The sequence below is a fragment of the Anarrhichthys ocellatus genome, unplaced genomic scaffold (assembly GCF_004355925.1).
Source record: "Anarrhichthys ocellatus isolate YVR2014 unplaced genomic scaffold, GSC_Weel_1.0 scaffold27, whole genome shotgun sequence".
Classification (NCBI taxonomy): domain Eukaryota; kingdom Metazoa; phylum Chordata; class Actinopteri; order Perciformes; family Anarhichadidae; genus Anarrhichthys; species Anarrhichthys ocellatus.
In genome coordinates, this window is record NW_022280057.1 from 1,457,230 (window position 1) to 1,475,039 (window position 17,810).

Sequence of the window (17,810 nt, forward strand, 5' to 3'; positions counted from 1 at the left end):
TTCCTGGAGACTACTGGATCGCCCCAAGAGAGTACACAGTACACACAATCATACTCCCAGTCTGCTGCAGTCAAACACTTGCAAGCATGCACAGTTGAGAAATTCATTTTTTTCCCTTCATTGCTCGCTCGCTCTTTCTCCCGTTACCTCGCACAGACTCACAAACATACACTGAATGTTAACACCTTTGTCTGACTTTGTCTTCCTCCTTCATTGTTTCACAAGCTGTTTTCTGAGGCGGACTGCTGGATTTAGCAGTTTAGCAAAGGACCAGGGAATTGAGAAATACTTTAGAGGGATACCTTCCTGTGAGTTGCAGTAATGTTTAATTAAAACAGTTAACAATATAAAGGGCATATTTAATAAAAAAAGTTACATTTTTTGCAGCCCAACGTCAATATGACAACGGCTCTCTGTCTTTTTCCCAAAAACTTTTGACTCTTGCTAAGAACACTTAAATTGCTTTTGATTAGCAATCCGCACCATGAACTCGGTGGATGCCGGATTTCTTTAACATCAACTGTCAATGTTTCCTCATGATAAAACCGTACCCTAAGGCTGTGAATCGTGTCAGTTAGAAAGTTCTTTGAAAAGCGTGCCACTGTAGTCAACCAACTCTGATTCATTTACAATGACCGGCCAAAGTTTTATCCATCGCATCAATAGGATAAATAATGCTGTGAGGAACATATTTTTAAATGCAGAGTATAGCTTTCACAAAGTAATCTATTTTTTTTTCCGTCATCAGAAGAACTGGGTATTCCCCAGACACATTTGATTGATTTGATTAGAAAGTAACTACAGCCGGAATTAAGTAGGTAAACATTTTTGGCCCAATCTGCAATTTGACCTTATCTATTGACATATATGAGGTTTTTAAGTTAACGATGAAATGTTTCACACAAATGCTCAGACTCCAATATTGCTCTGTGTCAACTATGCTTTGACGTTTTGACCGACAACTTTTTCTCACCGACCTGTGTTCTATACCTGGAATTCTATAAATGAGGGTGACTGAAAAGGCAGAAGTGTACTGTAAATCAGTTGTAGAAGAGGGGAGCTACATCATCAAGCCGTTCTGACCTTTCCACTTAGTTACAGCTATAATTACTTTTTAATTAACTGCTCTTTCCATCCATTTACCAAGTGAATACACAGCACTTTAAACAACTGTAAAATGAAGTGTTATCTTTGAACTTAACTTCACAACGAGATCATAGAGGCATATTACACGGATTTACAGAAGAAATGTTCAATTAGACCCAAGGGTCACAGATGTGCTTAAGCTCCCCAGCTATTTTCTTTATTTGTTGAAGGCTTCTTTGCTTATGTCTTTAAGGAGATGCAATGATGCAGGGTTGGCAGTTTCCCTGGTGATCTCACCAATTTTGTGATCACATACATCCCCACTGATGAAGTACCTTCTCAATGCAGAGCTATTTAGTTCCCTTGGGAAATAAGCTGTGTTCAAGCTTTTTCTCTGCCAGATCTGTCACCAGTGTGCTCACTTTCATTGTGATTTCTCCTTATTGTATACAAATCAATTCAAGTGAGGTAGAGAGAATGAGTAGCTTATGTGTCTATGTGTTAGTGTGTGTGTGTGTGTGTGTGTGTGTGTGTGTGTGTGTGTGTGTGTGTGTACACGTGTTTTTGTGCAAGAAAGTGAGGTTGGTGGGTATGTTTGTGTGGAGGGGAGAGGGGGGTTATTTGACAGACAACTTGCCCATACACATGAATATTTTTAAGCAGTAATGAAACATTATGTGTTGGACCTGAAGGTTGCCTTGAAGCACCGGATTATGCGTCAATCTGTGGAACTCTTTTGCCACTTTGCCACATATGTTACACCCAAAACCCTATTTGTTTTAATTCCCCTCACATTTTCAGAACTATTTCTTTCTTTTCTGGCTTTAGTGATTCCACTCGTAAGCCAACAAGTATTGATTGAGGCTGTTATATTAGTCATGACAAAGCTGTTTAATGGGAGATTCCTTTATCCATATGAAAGTCAGAAGGGAGGCAGGAAAGAGGTTAATCCTATTTGCTAAAGAGGGTAGTTGATGTTCCATTCATTAAAACTAGTTGTAGCCGTAATTACACTCAACGTGACGGTGATGGCAAGGTTGTGTAACTTTATAGGATTTCTGCTCCCTCCCATTATTAAAAGTTATTTTAGAAGCCCACTTTCTAAAGTAACTTGAAAATAACCGAGATAGAGAGGAGCATAATGCATGTCAGACAGCCATACAAGTCACGATTGCAAATCTTTATTTTCCTTACTATGGAACCATTTTCTTCAAGTGCAATTTGCCTGTCAAGTGAGCCACAACTTATCAGTGTTTGCTCTTTACTTAATACATACGTTTTTAAAGGGCGGATCACACAAGTGATGGGCATGCTCTTTCCTGGCCTGCAGAGAACATGCGTGTTTAGTTTGAAAATGAATATCTATGGTAGCAGGTGGCCATGCTGGGCTGCTCTTATTATAATATTTCCAGGAGAGCTGGCTAAAGTTAGTGCACTAAATGATAAAGTATGACTACTTTGTTTATTCATTTCTATTTTTTATTTATTTTTTTTTTTCCATTTAATTTTCAGATGAGTTCTGTCAAACTCCTACGACCGCGTCTCAACGGCATTCTGTTCAAACTGACATTTGAGGAGCAGGTGAATAACATTCGGCCAGACATCATGAATGTGACATTTGCCTGCGAGGAGGTGAAGAAGAGTGAAAGCTTATGCAAACTCCTGGAGCTGGTGTTGCTGGTTGGCAATTACATGAATGCCGGCTCAAGGAATGCCCAGACGTTTGGTTTCAACATGAGCTTTCTCTGCAAGGTAACACGCCACCCCGCCGCACAACCCAGATGAACACCGTGTTGTGAAAATGTCTGAAACACGAACTGACATTAACATACAAGTAAAAAAAAAAAAAAGGCGTAAATACATGCATTTATTTATACATTTGTTCATATCCGTTAGCGGCATCGCACAAATTAGGTTCAATCCAAGCCACAGGAGATCACAGAGAAGCCTCGGAGAAGTGTTGTAACACTCAGTTCAGGGTTGCAGGTGCATGAAGTAACATGAAAAGCAAATTTCATTTTTTTCTCATTATTGTTGAGTGCATATTTTTTTTGCAGGAAACATACGTCTGCATCTTCATACATGAATAATCTTCATAACTCCAACTAAATATACAAATCCACATAACCTTAATACATTTAGTGAAAACGTTCTCCACTATTTTTCAGATGTAATTGTGTCATGCTTTGAAAGTATACATAGATATGTAGGCATATAACTCTCAGTCAGACCTGTCGATAATAAAGACATGCTAACAAGAGTTGTCAGCTGCATGAGGAAAGGTGGTTTAACGAATGTAAACAGAATCTCATGATATTAATTTAGCCTCAAAGTACTTAACAGAGACTTGATCTTCTAAAATCTGCAGTACCTATCAAATGCAAAAACCATGATGAGGCGTGGAGCAGAGTGGAACTTGAGCCGGAAAAAGGCAGCAGCTGTGTCCACTGACAAAGCAAGCAAAGTGTTAGAGAGAGGACTGGCAGCCATGCAAACACAGCTATACTACGCACAGCCAAGCTCTTGTAGCAGACTTGTTCTGCTACTCTCTCTCTTTCTCTCTCAAACTTACATTCGGCAGGGAGTAGCGTGTCGCCATTCACATATTTTCATGTGAATTTGTTTAGCATTAGGAAATCTGAATGGAAACAGGAAAAATTAGATTAAACTTTCTCAATTGCGAAAAATAAGTTTTTACTCATGCTTGAGGTGGTTTTTGCCTATGTGGAAAAAGAGCTGACGAGCTAAATGGATTATGGAAATGCCTGAGCAGAATAAATTCAGACGTAGCAAACATTTAACTCATCTGTTTCTGCTGTGAGCTTCTTTTTAGGATATCTCCATAACATATGAATGCTTGTCTTTGTCTGCAGACAATATGAAATGTGGCCAATAGTAGCCGACATGAGAGAAAAATTAACCCAATTGAAACAAATTATTGAGACCTCTCTCGATCTTTCTCTCGTAGATATGAGGGACAAGGCGACTTGTTTTGTTTCCGGTTACTCTGTTTACTGGTGGTTTACAGCCTTTACCGCCAATTTATGAACACATTACACTGTAGCTAACATTTAAAAAGTTCCCTGACAATTGAATAGGAACATGACGAGTGAGGCTTTTCTTCACTGTGTTCTGAGAAAGACAAAGCTATGGTCATTTATGTCACTGTCAGGATCAGCATTGACCATATTGATCAGAGGATGATTTTCTGCAATATCGCGTAAGTGCATGTGTATAGTCTACATACATATTTGGACATATTTTCTGAGCAACCATATTTTTAAGACAACAGTGTATTTATCTTTTATTTTACATTGATTCGTTTTTTTAATTTTCCTAAATATTTGAAGATGACTTAAATAATTTTTCCCCCTAGCTCTCCACCAAACACTGAGACATAGCCTCATGCACTCAACGCTTAAAAAAAAGATGAGAATAATCACACCAAGTTCACCTACATGTTCAAAATTCTGTCATAGCAACTGCTCATAGACTACAGCTTGACACACCAGATGTAAACTCTAGGTATTTCAGCCCACCTTCTCCTCCCCAACCTCCATCAGCTGTTGCTGCATCTTGTGCTTAGTGCCGCCCAAAATGATTGTGATTGGTAAAAAGAAAAACAAACAAGCCAGAGTGATGATGCTGCCTTGAGCTAGACAATTCATTAATGCTGACACAGCGCTGTGGAGATATGTCGGGCTATGCAAGACTGCTTTCAGAAAAAAAAACAGGAATAGCTACAAAATCAACAGCATGTCAACAAATTAGGATTTTATTGTGAGCCAAAACATGACTTTGTTGTCCTGTCCCTTTCAAGTAGTTTTGGCAGTATGGTGCTTTGTAGCATAGGCAACAGTATTCGATGTCTTATCTAATTGATGATGAAGCTGATGCCTTCAAAGTGCTTCGAGAACTCGTGCTGGTGCTGAAGAAAGGGCAAGCTGCCCCCAACACTGCCTTAGATTGGCAATCAAGCTGTGGGGATACACAAATTGCAAAATCTATCTTTAAAGCAGCCTGTGTAAGATTTTGTGACACTTTTGGAGGCGTTATTCTCAAACTCCCTGCTGTTCAGAAGCAGTGCTACAATGGGTATAAGCATAAAAAACATCATGTGAAATAGATCAGTCATGTTACGTTAAAAAACACTCAACATGGGATTTTTTTTAATATGGAAGATCTAATTGTGAATGCCAAAAGCCACACTTAACACACATTATGAAGCCAGCCATCTTGCAGGTGTGAAAAGGGCTTCGGTACAGTGAATCCAGTGTGCCTTTCGTATTCCTGAAAGCTGACTGAATCAGTGTGGAGTGTCAGTGTAGAGCCTGGTAATGCCTCGGGAGGCTGATTGGGCCATTATAGATGGACAAAAAAAAAAGTCTGCTTTCTCACTTTAGTCAATCAAGTAAATGGCCCCCCGGGTGGCAGGTCTAGGGTACCTAATGGGCTCATCAGTGAGGAGGAGGTTGATGATGGGAATGAGCAACAAGGGGAAGAGCATAGGCTGACCCATCTTTGCGTTCCAACTTCAGCCCTCCACTACAGCCAAAATCTGTACCTGTTAGGCACTTGACTTGGAGTCATCTACTCAAATTTAGTTTGACTATGTCATCTGCTCTCAAAATGTCCACAGCACATGTGGGGATTTACAGTATATCACTATATGTCCCTTCTATTCACACAGCTCATTCTCAGCAGTGGCCTTGTGGTTTTTCCTGTTTACAGTATATACTATGTTCATTTTCTTCTTCTAATACAGCATAATATAAAACTATGAGCAAGTATACAATGTGTTTGCCCTTACCTGCTGCTCCATCTGCAGAAGTTAAATTGAGCAATCAAGGGCCGACGATTCTTCTGTTAGTATGAGTGCTCTATATTCCCACCGCCACTTCTTCTGTTAGTAGTTAATTATTGTGTTATTTATTTATATTCGATCTGGATATTCAAGTGGAAGTGAGTCTGCTTGTAATACCTTGCCGATCTAAATGATGAATATATTGGAATGCGTTGTGCTAACTAGTTAGGGATTTGAAATAACGCTACCTCAAGGCAATTTATGTTATGGAAGTTTGAATGATATCACTGTTCAGAATTTGCTTTTGGCAAAACACTAATGAAGAGGCATTTCCCATCTATTTCAAATGAGCAGACTTGTTTGAAGGAGTATGCATTTATTTACACTGCATCCAGCTCAGCCATTAAAACATAATGGGATAAGACACACAAGCTATTCAAGTAGAGCCTTCCAAAGCTTAGGAGCTCTGACAGTAAAAGCCTTTTTTTTCACGTTTGGCTTTTAGCACAAACTTGAAATGGCCAGGACAAGGGATGGACTAGGATTAATATCAGCCCTAGACTCTGACATGGACCAGCTCACTACCACCTGTGCACAGATACTCCACAGCCCCCGGCATAGTTCTCACGATACCGTGAAGGTGGATTGACTGAAATTCCTGATGTAAAATGGTGTGAAAATAGCATCAGCACCTTGGGTTTTATGTAGGATTCCCCCTGCCCTGACAAAGATACCCTTAGCTGAGTGTGTTATCTCAGTAAAGTACGTTTGAAGTCTCTTTGCTCCTGCCATATAAACTGGTCCTAAACAAATTTAAATTTAAAATACATGAAATTAAATTGTGATTACCCAACGTGAGCAAAAGATTGATCCTCATCTAATGAAAGTATGTGTGTTTTTGTGTTGGTGTGTGACCGTATGCCTCCGACTGCCTGTAATTGTTCCAATTCACGATTGCCTATATGTGTGTGTAAGTGTGCGTACACACGTGTTTGCACGTTCTCATATGTGGGCATGTCCAAATGCAGGCAGTTTACAGTGAGGATATTATCAATTGGAGTACACAGAGGTGGCTTGTGATAATTAGTTTACCCAGCATGCCATTCGAACAGCATGGCAATCACGGTGGGGAATGAATATGAAGCAAGTTTGATGTGGAGACTCCGGCTTCTGTGTATGAACACATGCATGCACACACACAGATACTTGGCAAACACAGTACAGTACTTTCATTCAGACTTCCGTGCCACACTGTTTTATTCTCATGGGTGCACCATCATTTTATGTGTGTATGCACTGTACGGTATATGAGCGTTTGCGTTTCTCGAGCCATCTGTCTTTGGAATGCGAAAGTATGTTGTGTTTCATAATGCATTTTTATTTGATGAAGTCTTCATCTACTGTGTCTCTATCCAGTTCCTCTTTTGATACTGGAGATTGACTCATTATCTTGATGGCCATGTACCCACAAGAGCATAAACAGACTTTGTACTTCACATCCTTATGATTAAGGTGCATACATAATGGCTGTGGTTGCAAAAAGTACATTAAACGCATAAATGAGTGTAAAAAAAATTATTTTCTTTAAATAAAATATTTTCTTGTGGTTTTTTTTTGTTTTTTTTTAGCTACGAGACACTAAATCCATCAGTCAGAATACAACACTTCTTCATTTCCTCGCCGAGAAGTGTGAAGAGAGTCACCAAGAGATTTTGAGGTTTCCAGATGAACTGGAGCATGTGGAGAGTGCCAGCAAAGGTATGTCTCCATGTCTTTATGTATCGAGGTCGGTGCATATCAAAATACTCACACATACATTATATAAGCACCGACATCATCTGGTAATGAATGTAGCCTGTACTTAAGGACTTTACTGTGATATATCAGTAAATGCATTGCTCTAGTCTATATTCATTCATTTATCTTATCAACATATTTTCACCCTTTACTTATCTATTTCCTCCCTTCACGGCAGCTAGCACTCTCTCTCTTTGTGACAGGAATAGAGTTGTTTGTGTGACCACACTGTCATTCAGCCTGTCAATAAAACTAATTCCACTTTAAATCTATTCCCAGGAATTTGGTGGATTCCCTGAAGGCTTATTTACTTTGTTAGCCTCGTAATTGGTTATTTAATCTAATTCAACTAATTATGCACTTGACTAAGGCTGCCAGCCATTGTGTAAGTGGAATGAATAGTCTCATGCGCCATATATATTTAGATGTCTATATTCGCAAATTTTGAATTATATCAATTTGTCATTTCATGGAAATGATTTATTCAAGAAGATGCCAGTTAACTGACTGAGGACTCAGGAACTATTCGAGGAGCAGGGCCTGAGCACACCAAACCTCTCTTGTTTCATTGAACATCACATACAATTAAACATGGTTTCAGTAGGAAACTGTAACAGTGAAGGAGACCTCCTGTTTACATTGTGAGACACAAAAAGTGCAAACATGCTAACATGTCAATTAGAGGAAGGGTTGCTATGTTTGAATAGGCCAGATATGTCTTTGTTTAATATATCTGCACCCTTTTCAAATATCTTTCTCTTATTTTGTACCATTAAGACATTTTGTTTGTATAACTTATGTGTTGTTTTAGTTGCTATATTGTACGGTGTCCTTTGCATGTTGAAGCTAGTTAAATGAGAAAACCTTAAATCTCTGCTGACGAGCCTCTAAAAATCTATTTCATCAGATTTACTTTGAGGCAGAAAGGAACACAGTGACCAGAAGCCAGGTGCGGGCCGACTCCATGTCTTTGAAAAGCTTTTTACTGCCTGTAGAAACAGTAGAGCATCATTTAATTATTCACCACTATCTTCAGATCCTCTGCAAGCTTTTGGTTTCGTGTCAGGTAAACTGGCTAAGGAAAACTAAACAAAGCTTCCTTTCCTTCTGAAAGTTATGGTAGGCAATTTATTTACATTCTCTTTACATCGTGAAAGCAATGAATGAATGAAATGCTCATAAAGAAAAGAAAATAATCTGCTCCATGTGTCTGACGCAGGCCTGTAATAAGCCCGTCCAGGCATTTCGTTCAGCCCGTATGAAATGATTTGATGGTCTACCTGCTTGTCCGTCTCTACCCGAAGTCTTCCACAAGGCGAGGGGGGACAAACATTTCCCGATACCAATATACGAGCTTGACAGCGGTGAGAACTAACAATAGCGATGATTGTTGTTTAAGTTCACTACGATAATGTTAGGTGTTTTCTTACGTGTGAATAAAACATAAGGTAGTTGTATATGGTTAGCCATGACAAACAATGTGCTGCGCTCCTCATCCCCGCGCTCTCAGCAGTAGTCAGGCAGTTTGCTCTCATGTGTTCTCGGGGAGTGGCTGTGGAGGGAGGCCTGGAGGGCTGGGATTTTTTATTTATTTGGATACTTTAAATTCTAGCTCGCACTTGCTGGTTTGCCTAAAGTTGCCTATCACTGCTTTGACAATTTACACCAAAAGACTGCTTGTATGATAGCCTCCTCTCCTCTTTTTTGAAGTTCTAACATTAGTCTCATACCTCAACCCCCTTTTACTTTGTTTTTTACTCTCTAATGGAACAGTTTTCCTCTAACATACTGCATAGTGACTTGAATGACTGGAATGTCTTTAATGCCGTAACATTATTTAGTTATATAGCTACAGTTTGAAAAATCCTCATTGATTATTTGGAAACCTGGAAGCTGTTAGCATGGCAACAAACCCTCTTACTGAGCTTCATATTATAGCGATTATACACTACAATCAATGTCTGCACTTGCAGCAGATGAGTAAGTACATTATGTAACAACATAATACTTTTACATCAAAAACAAATATATCACATATAAGACATAAAGTTGACAGTAAAACCTTTGTCTTCTCATTGGTGAAGGACTAAATAAATATTATCATAGTGTTTTGCATACTTGAGTAATACATCTTTTGAGAACAAACCCGTGAATAGCATGTTACCTGAGAGTTATTTCTTATTGTTGGATGTCAAGAGAGGGATTAGAATGGAATCAAATGGCCACATATAATGGTTGGAGCGTGTACAATTATTGTGTTCATTGATAAGTGCAATCAGGCCTTTGTGATTTACCAAGGAAATCATAATTTGCCTTTCCTTGATTGGCTGCTTCAGACATTCACTCATATAGTGCACAGTTTCTCTAAGAAATTGGATTGCCACGTCAATCACTTTCGTCTGGATTTCACCGACATTCAAAACGGTGTACATTTTTTTCCTACAGTAATTCTAAAATGTGAAAATGTATTATACGGTAGACCTGTTCGTATTTCAATGAATGATTTGTGTTAATTGCATAATTGATCATTCCATTTTTTTGCATTGTGGATACATGTCTTTATTGAGCAGAAAATAACTGTTTATGTTGTAAAATAAATATACTCGGATATTCATTCAACTTTTAGCAGCTTAAAATGTTCTCACAACCAAACGAAATGAAGACCTAAATTGAAAACGTGTAAGTTTGTCTAAAAACACGTATGTTTTTGTTTTTATACCTTAGCACCACGAACTGCAATTTGACTGGTTAGCAGAGGCACACAACAGCAAAGCCCAAATTCTAGTTTTACTCTCAAACTGTTAGCATAAAGACAGAATTTTATGAAATCGACCACATTAATTGTAGGCGCTAATTAAATTAAATGATTATCTGATCTCTGTTATATTACTATGTGGGCATAAATGCTTTACAATTAGGTTTTTCTGTATCACAGGAGCCTCTCAGCACCCATATCGCCCCATTACCATACTAAACCATCCTTCCAGACTCAGTACAGTCACGAAATCACCAAATGAGAATAACTACTTGTTTATTTGATGTGAACTGTATTTCACAAAGATAATTTGCATGCAATCTACCCATTCTTGTCCACGGCACTAGTGGAGGCGTTTTTTAGGTTTTCTGTTAAAAAATAGAGCAAAAGATTGGAGGGAACAAATTAAGTAATTATCCTGGAACTATTGTACTATAATACTCCTTTATAATCATTAGCTGTGGACAAAGTGCCCGTCAAAGTAATGTAATGTAGCGAGGTCTTGTTCGATATATTGTAGAGCAGCACTTTGCTTTCACTTCCTCTGATCTGGTCCTCTTGCTTGTGTCAATGCCTTCCCATCTTAATTACCTTCATCAAGGAAGGTTGTTAGCAGCATATTTAAAAAAAAATTATGAAATACTTAAACGGTCTTCATGAAATGTGTTGAAAAGTTTGGCCATGGGCGAAGGAACACTGATTCATTTTCTATGCGTTTTGCACCACCATCGTTGCCACTGAAAAAGCACTTAGCTTGCTGTGACGACTCCTGTAGGCCGACTGCAGATTGGTTGATTATACGACTGCATCACTATATAATTGTCTTTTTGTATATTTGTATGCAAATCAGGACCCACAAGCAATTTAATTTAATATTTTGATAAACGTGCAGCCTCTGTCAATGTGTTTGATCTCTAAACACTTTCTCGTTTAATGTCAACACACAACAAATACAAACAGTAGCAGCAGCAGCAAAACGTGCTCCTTTTAAATCCATGTAGAGTTGTTTCAATGTTCTTTACCTTGCAGACAAACACATTGTGTGTCTTGAGAATGGCAGTGCTTCTAAATGCATTGGTTGTGGAACCCGTATAACAGACAAGGACATGTCAGTATTTTTAACCAGCATCTCCAGAAGCACATTTCTCTCTACCTGCTAAAGAGACACCACCGTCATTCAGGCACTCGACATATTTTTTAAATCGATAGAGCTTGTGGAGAGAAGAGATTATTATATAACATGAAGCTTACTGAATTATATGCGTTGCACAGTACAATATTTAACCTTGATACTGAGTACTGTATCGAGTTTAATCTTGACACCACTGCAACCATTTTTTTTCCCATAAATGGAAAAGTCCAGATAAAATGTATCAACACTGACAGCACCATATGTTTAATAGAGGTAGTCAAGTAGTAATACAATATAATACAGAGCTGAATGGATTAGGTCATTTGTAAGAAGTTGTGAAAGCCTATGGCGGCGGAAAGTTTGAAGCAGTATATCTCCAATTGTTTGTACTAATCTGAAGGTTGATATTGAACATCGAGTCCCTTGGATAGGAGCAAAGGCTTAACGTATTCTACTCTAGCCCATGCACATGCAAACATTTAATGCAGGATGAATTTGGCAATCTTTATTCATATATTGTCCTTTTTTTGAAAACATCGAGGTTGTCGCCTAAAAGATCCTTCGCCACATTCAATCTATTGACTTCCTTTATGATACGGATTCTGCTTTTATCATTGGCTTTGTGTCCGGACTACTAGCACATTTCACTGTGAGCTCCATCTCTGTCTGTACAGATGATTGGTAACCTCTTCTGCCACCATGTCATTGTTCATCTCTACTGATAAATCGCTCTGAGGGATGATGGATTTGAAGGAGGTCTGGATAGCTTAAAGGGGTGAAGACCTCCTCATTGGAAATTAAATTAATTTAAATGTATTCTTCCTATTCTGCCCCCCAGAATGACAGCACGCTGTCACCACTGCCAGCTTTAGTTTGTGAAGATATACAGTAAATCCTTCATTTGCCTTCAGTAATTATTGTAGCGTGGCACAGAAAGGTTCAGTTGCACTACAATGTACTCCATATAGGACTAAGTGGATTTTCACAATACTGGTAGATGTTACCATTCTTTGATTACCATTGTGCCATGAAAACGCGAGCCATTATATTACTTATTCATTTACATTATTCTTTTTTTTTAAATGATCCTCAGATAGGCTCAGGTTAAACATTGATGCTGACACTCTTGTACCAAACGTGTGAGATGTCAGATTGACAATCCAAGGCAGATTCACTGCAAATCTCTCAACATACATACAAATGAAAGCTGTTGACTGTGTTTGACTGACATTTACTTCCATATTAGTGGTAAAATAAGAAAGAAAACGGAGCATTTTGTGAGCATTTACTAATCATAGCTCACTTGATTCTCAGCCATAGGTGCTCTATCAATAGCTCTTGTGAGCTAGTGTTTAGTAATACCATGAGTGCCACTAAAAAAGACTCCATTCCATCCATTCAACATATATACACTAGGTATTGTATATATGAAGGGTTCAACAAATATCTGTTTTTAATTATTTTCATTTTTCTATATTCCTTATAATGTATACTATATTATTTTTTGTTTGCCCTCCAGGGAATATCAGTGAAACTGGTTTTTGCAAATGAACTCTTAATGTACTGTTTATGCAATTATTCGTAAACTATTGGATATTGAGACTATAACCATTTGAAATGTAGCCATAGATTACACTATTTTCATACCTCTGACCTCATCTTGATGGCAGCAGCAAAGCCTTAAGAGAAGTGTCAGCGGCCAATTTGCCTCGTTAAATCCCCCCCAGAGATGAATATGTGGGGCCTGGCAATGGGAACTAAGTCTGTGTGGTGATTCCACTCAATCAGTGGTGCACTGACAATCTGTCTTGACAATCCTGGAAAAGAGGAAATATGACACAAATGTTCTCATAAATCTATTTAGTATAGGGCTTAGCCAAGGGCAAAATACTTTGGAGCCTGTGAGAGAGAAATGGAGAATGAGGGGAGGAAAAAAATAAAGATGAACTCTGAGGATATTAATACCGCTGTGAATATATCTATTATCCACATTCATTTCAAGGCTCTGCAGCATAATAAAGCAGTGCCCATTTCCCATTTAAACTCATAGCAGTGCTTGGCTTTGTATTACGTAGACAAAATGCCTTTCTGGATGGGGTGGAACACAGTAGGGATCGTTTGTCTTTTGGTTTCAATGGAGTTGCAGGGAATCATGCGGTTGAGGAGATATTCCCTCATGACAGTCCGGGGAGGGTATCCTACTAATGTCAGCTGCAGAGGCTCGAGGGAGAAGGGATGTAATTCAAGCCAAACACTTAAGTACGACTGCAACATGAACAAATGCTCTTTGTTCACCTTTTTAACTTAAGATATATGTGTCTGAGAAACCACTCACCTATGAGTTTAACGCTTTGTACTGAGGCAGTCGCTCCGGCTTTTATTTCACTGCAGACGTGTTGACCGTTGGAAATGAATTGCAGAGGAAATGATGAGAAAAAAAACAAAACATGTATTCATATGTTGGGAACATTTTGAAAGCTAGCAGCTGGGTTGTGCGACCAGAAAGCCAGCGGCTAGCTCAAAAGCACTGTTTTAAGATATGATAATACAGCATGCTATGTGTAGGAACGTCTGGAGGGCATTTCTTAAAAATTTGGCAAAAACAGCAACTCGGACTCAAAGATGAACTGATTCGATTTTGGAGGCCAAAGGTCAGGGTCAAGGTGTGACCTCACAAACACATTTTTGGCCACAACTCAATAATGTATGCTTATTATGACAATTGATGATGTAGTCATTTCATTTTGGACAGACATGGAGGTAAACTGCAACATATGAGACGGTAAATGTAGTGTCATATGTATCCTTGCAGTCGATCATATTGTGTGACATTTATTTATTCCATTGTAGCATTTGTTGTTGTTTATTTAATGTTTCAAGATTCTGTCATTGTAATGGTTTCAACATGTTAAGGCGCATCACATACACACAGTGCATGAAAATTGAGGGTCTTGCTCAATTTTAATTTATTAGACTGCAGAGGAACAAAGAGTTGGATTTGTTACATAATATAATGTCAGAAACAGAACATGATTAATTATATTTATAATAGTTAGTGTGTTGGGATACAAGCCGTGTTTAAACCACTCTTCAAACAATTACCAATCCCAAAATGTTTAAGATGAATAACGATTCACCATTAATGTTACAGTTAAACATTAAACACCATTAATGTTTAACTGTTTCTATGCTTCTATACCTACATTATGATTCGGACTGCCATCTGCTTCTAAGGAGACTTCTTCTCTCATGACCCTCATGGTGCCATTTCTCCCAATTTCACCCCAAAATGATGATCACAATGTAAAATACAGCATATGAATTTACTGTTTCCGTCAAATAGACAAACACAAAAAGAAGCTGTCCTAAATGTATTCTCTATGTTAACGTAGAGCCATATAGACCTATGAACTGAACATTTAACCGTTTACTGCAAAGTGCAGCTGTAACCTTCGTGTTTATCTCATTTGTGGAGATAAACCTTCCTGGGTTTTTTTTTTATGAATATAAATAACATCCTTGAGGCAAAACGTTCATATTGGATAGATTGATTTGATTTAACAACAATATTGTATGTAATGCTTACTGGAGTTTTAATTTATAATGTATGTGGACAGATTGCTTTGCCCTTTCCCCTTGCGAGTTTTAATCTTTAAAGAAAAAGTTTGACGTGTTCTTTGGCTGTTTTATGGCATCTCAAACAACCGATCAATGAATATTTTGGAGACAGGAAATTAGTGATAGTAAAACTGTAGTTTTTGTGCCTTATCAAACAACGTAGCCAGCTTGTTCCTCTTCATACTGAACATCCAGGCATAAACATCAGTTTGTATTTACATTAGTTGCCATGTATGGAATGACAAAGTAGTCTACATATATATAGTGTAGTCTTATGTACATGAGAAAGGAATAGCTTCTGTGGCTTAATCCATTGCCAGGTCTTTTTCCCTTGAGGGTAACTTGACAAGGGATGCTCCAATTATAGGAGGCAAGCACTCCTCTGAGGATGTGAGCCACAATATTGCCCATGCCCTCTGACCACAACCAGTGTTGCCTTTGGTTTGCCAGTGCACAGTAACAAGCTTCTTCTTCTATGTTGATATCTGGCCGATTCTTTTCCATTTCAGTAATGGTTCGGCATTCTGGTTTGGCTCTCTAAATTAGCAGCTTTCATGTCTGCTGAGATACGCAGCCATTTGAAAAATCGTGAGTGTCACAACAATGACTATCAATAACTCCAACATCAGACCATCTCAACCTTTGAAAAAAATAATCTATTTCACACTAAGTGATTTTTTTCCCCTTCTAAGATCTGTAGTCAAACTCTTCCGTTGTCCCTTAGAAGTAATTGCATGACAATCGGATTTAGGTGCATATTAATATTCTCAGTGGGAATTCCATTTGCCATTTAATCGTGGGAGTTAATAAGGTGTGGTATGAGGCTCACGAATGTGAGGCATTTCAAGGGTATTGCAATTTAAAAAGTGGGGAATTGCATATAGGTAAAAGCTAAGACGGTATTCTAAATTGTGATTTTCTTTTTTTTTTTTTATTCATTGTTTTCCTCGCAATATTTCCAGCAGTAGAGAAGCTGGTCACGACTATGGGAATTATGAGCAAGACAAGAAAAATAATGTCTTCACAACTTCAGAACTCGGTGGAGATTCACCTTACAGTGATACGATGACCCAGATTGCACATCCAAGACAACAGGGGAGTGGCTTTGTTTCTGTATCTACTTGAGAGGCCCAACCGAAGCCTGCAGTTAAACCCCTTTGAAAATCTGTGGAGAGACCTGAAGATTGCAGCTCACTGATGCTTCCCATCCAGTCTGACTGAGATTAAGAGGGTTCGCAAGGAAGGAGAGATAAATCTCAACTCTAAGATGACTTGAGACTACAACTACTAGTGTAAAAGCTCCCACAGCATTGAAGAAACAAAAAGTATTCCAATCACTTTTAGGCAAATGTGTTTAAGTTGTTGATTCCAGTGGACGGAATATGGTTTATTTAGGATGACAACATCTCAACACTGTTAACTAATGATTTTGTTTTGTTAGATTTGACTGAAGTCCGGATACACGCACTTCATTTGTGTCCATTTTGTTATGTTTGGGGTTTCTGGCTATCACTTGTTGGTCAAATCATAAACGTTTGAAGTGCTGGTAATGATTGAGGGCTTGTTTACATTTTATTACCCTGCTTGTGCTACTTTAGGTCTGCACCTTTCCTTCTATCATTTCTGAGTCGAAGCACCAGGCAATCTCCTCGGAAGCTTTTTGTGTTGGAGAACTCATCATTTATACATCAAAGGAATTTGGCAAAGGTAATACACAACCAACGGCTGTCTTTGGAGTCCTGAGATCCACATTTCCAGTTGATTTGACTGGACACATTATGCACTGCTGCCCATACAGATTTACACAGTGGCAGCATTTTCAAAACATATCAAACCAAAGCCAAAATAATTTAATTATTTAGCGGTCTTAACAACCCTTACACCAACGCACATCATTTTTTGGAAGGCAAAAAAATATATAAAAATTGTGATGGCTGACACACTGGCGGAATTTAAAGCTTCCACAACCTGCTGGATCATAAGTACTGAAATCACATTTTTGTATCAAAAATGTTTTATCTGCCCGCCCGTGTATAACATCAAGTACACACGGCCATTAGTCAATTTAATGTTTTCACTGTGGCTAGAAATGGAAACAATTTACGCACTCGTTGTTTAAGGTATCCTCATCCCTGGACCCTGGAAGTGATGGAGCAGGATCAGCGAGGCCAGCCGTTCAAACGGACGGTCTGTCATGAAGAATATTAGGAAGAGGATACAGACCTGTCTAGCTCCACCAGCTCAGGATGAGTGATGAGCTCTCGAGAGTTTTCCTTTTTTCCTTTTTTTTTTTGTAATATTCACTTCATGGTGAGACTAAACCAACTATTCTCTCCCTTTTTATTTTATTTCTGTCCATTTCTCTGTCTCCCCACACCTGATTTCTTACATCACCACTTTGGCGGGCCAGTATGAATGCAGACAGAGATAGACACATGCAGGGAGGCCAGCAGCCCTGCTTAGCATCAGGCTCCACTCCGTGACAGCAGATTCCAATGAGAGGTGACAATTGGACCAGGGGTGAGAATAATGCTGTTTGCCAGCCTAGAAATTCAGCCTGTCACAGTCGACCATTCCCCCTGCTGGGAGTACTCCATGAGCGGAGGTGAACAAGGAAG

General features: G+C 38.7%; 1 protein-coding gene across 1 annotated transcript in view; it reads left to right on the forward strand.

Annotated features, from left to right (window-relative positions):
- Positions 1–17,810, forward strand: part of diaph2 (diaphanous-related formin 2) — a 375,865-nt gene that overhangs the window by 241,059 nt on the left and 116,996 nt on the right. Inside the window, exons 23-24 of the mRNA XM_031862465.1 lie at positions 2,535–2,838; positions 7,519–7,648. Coding sequence (XP_031718325.1) covers positions 2,535–2,838; positions 7,519–7,648 — 434 coding nt within the window. The remainder of the gene's footprint in view (positions 1–2,534; positions 2,839–7,518; positions 7,649–17,810) is intronic.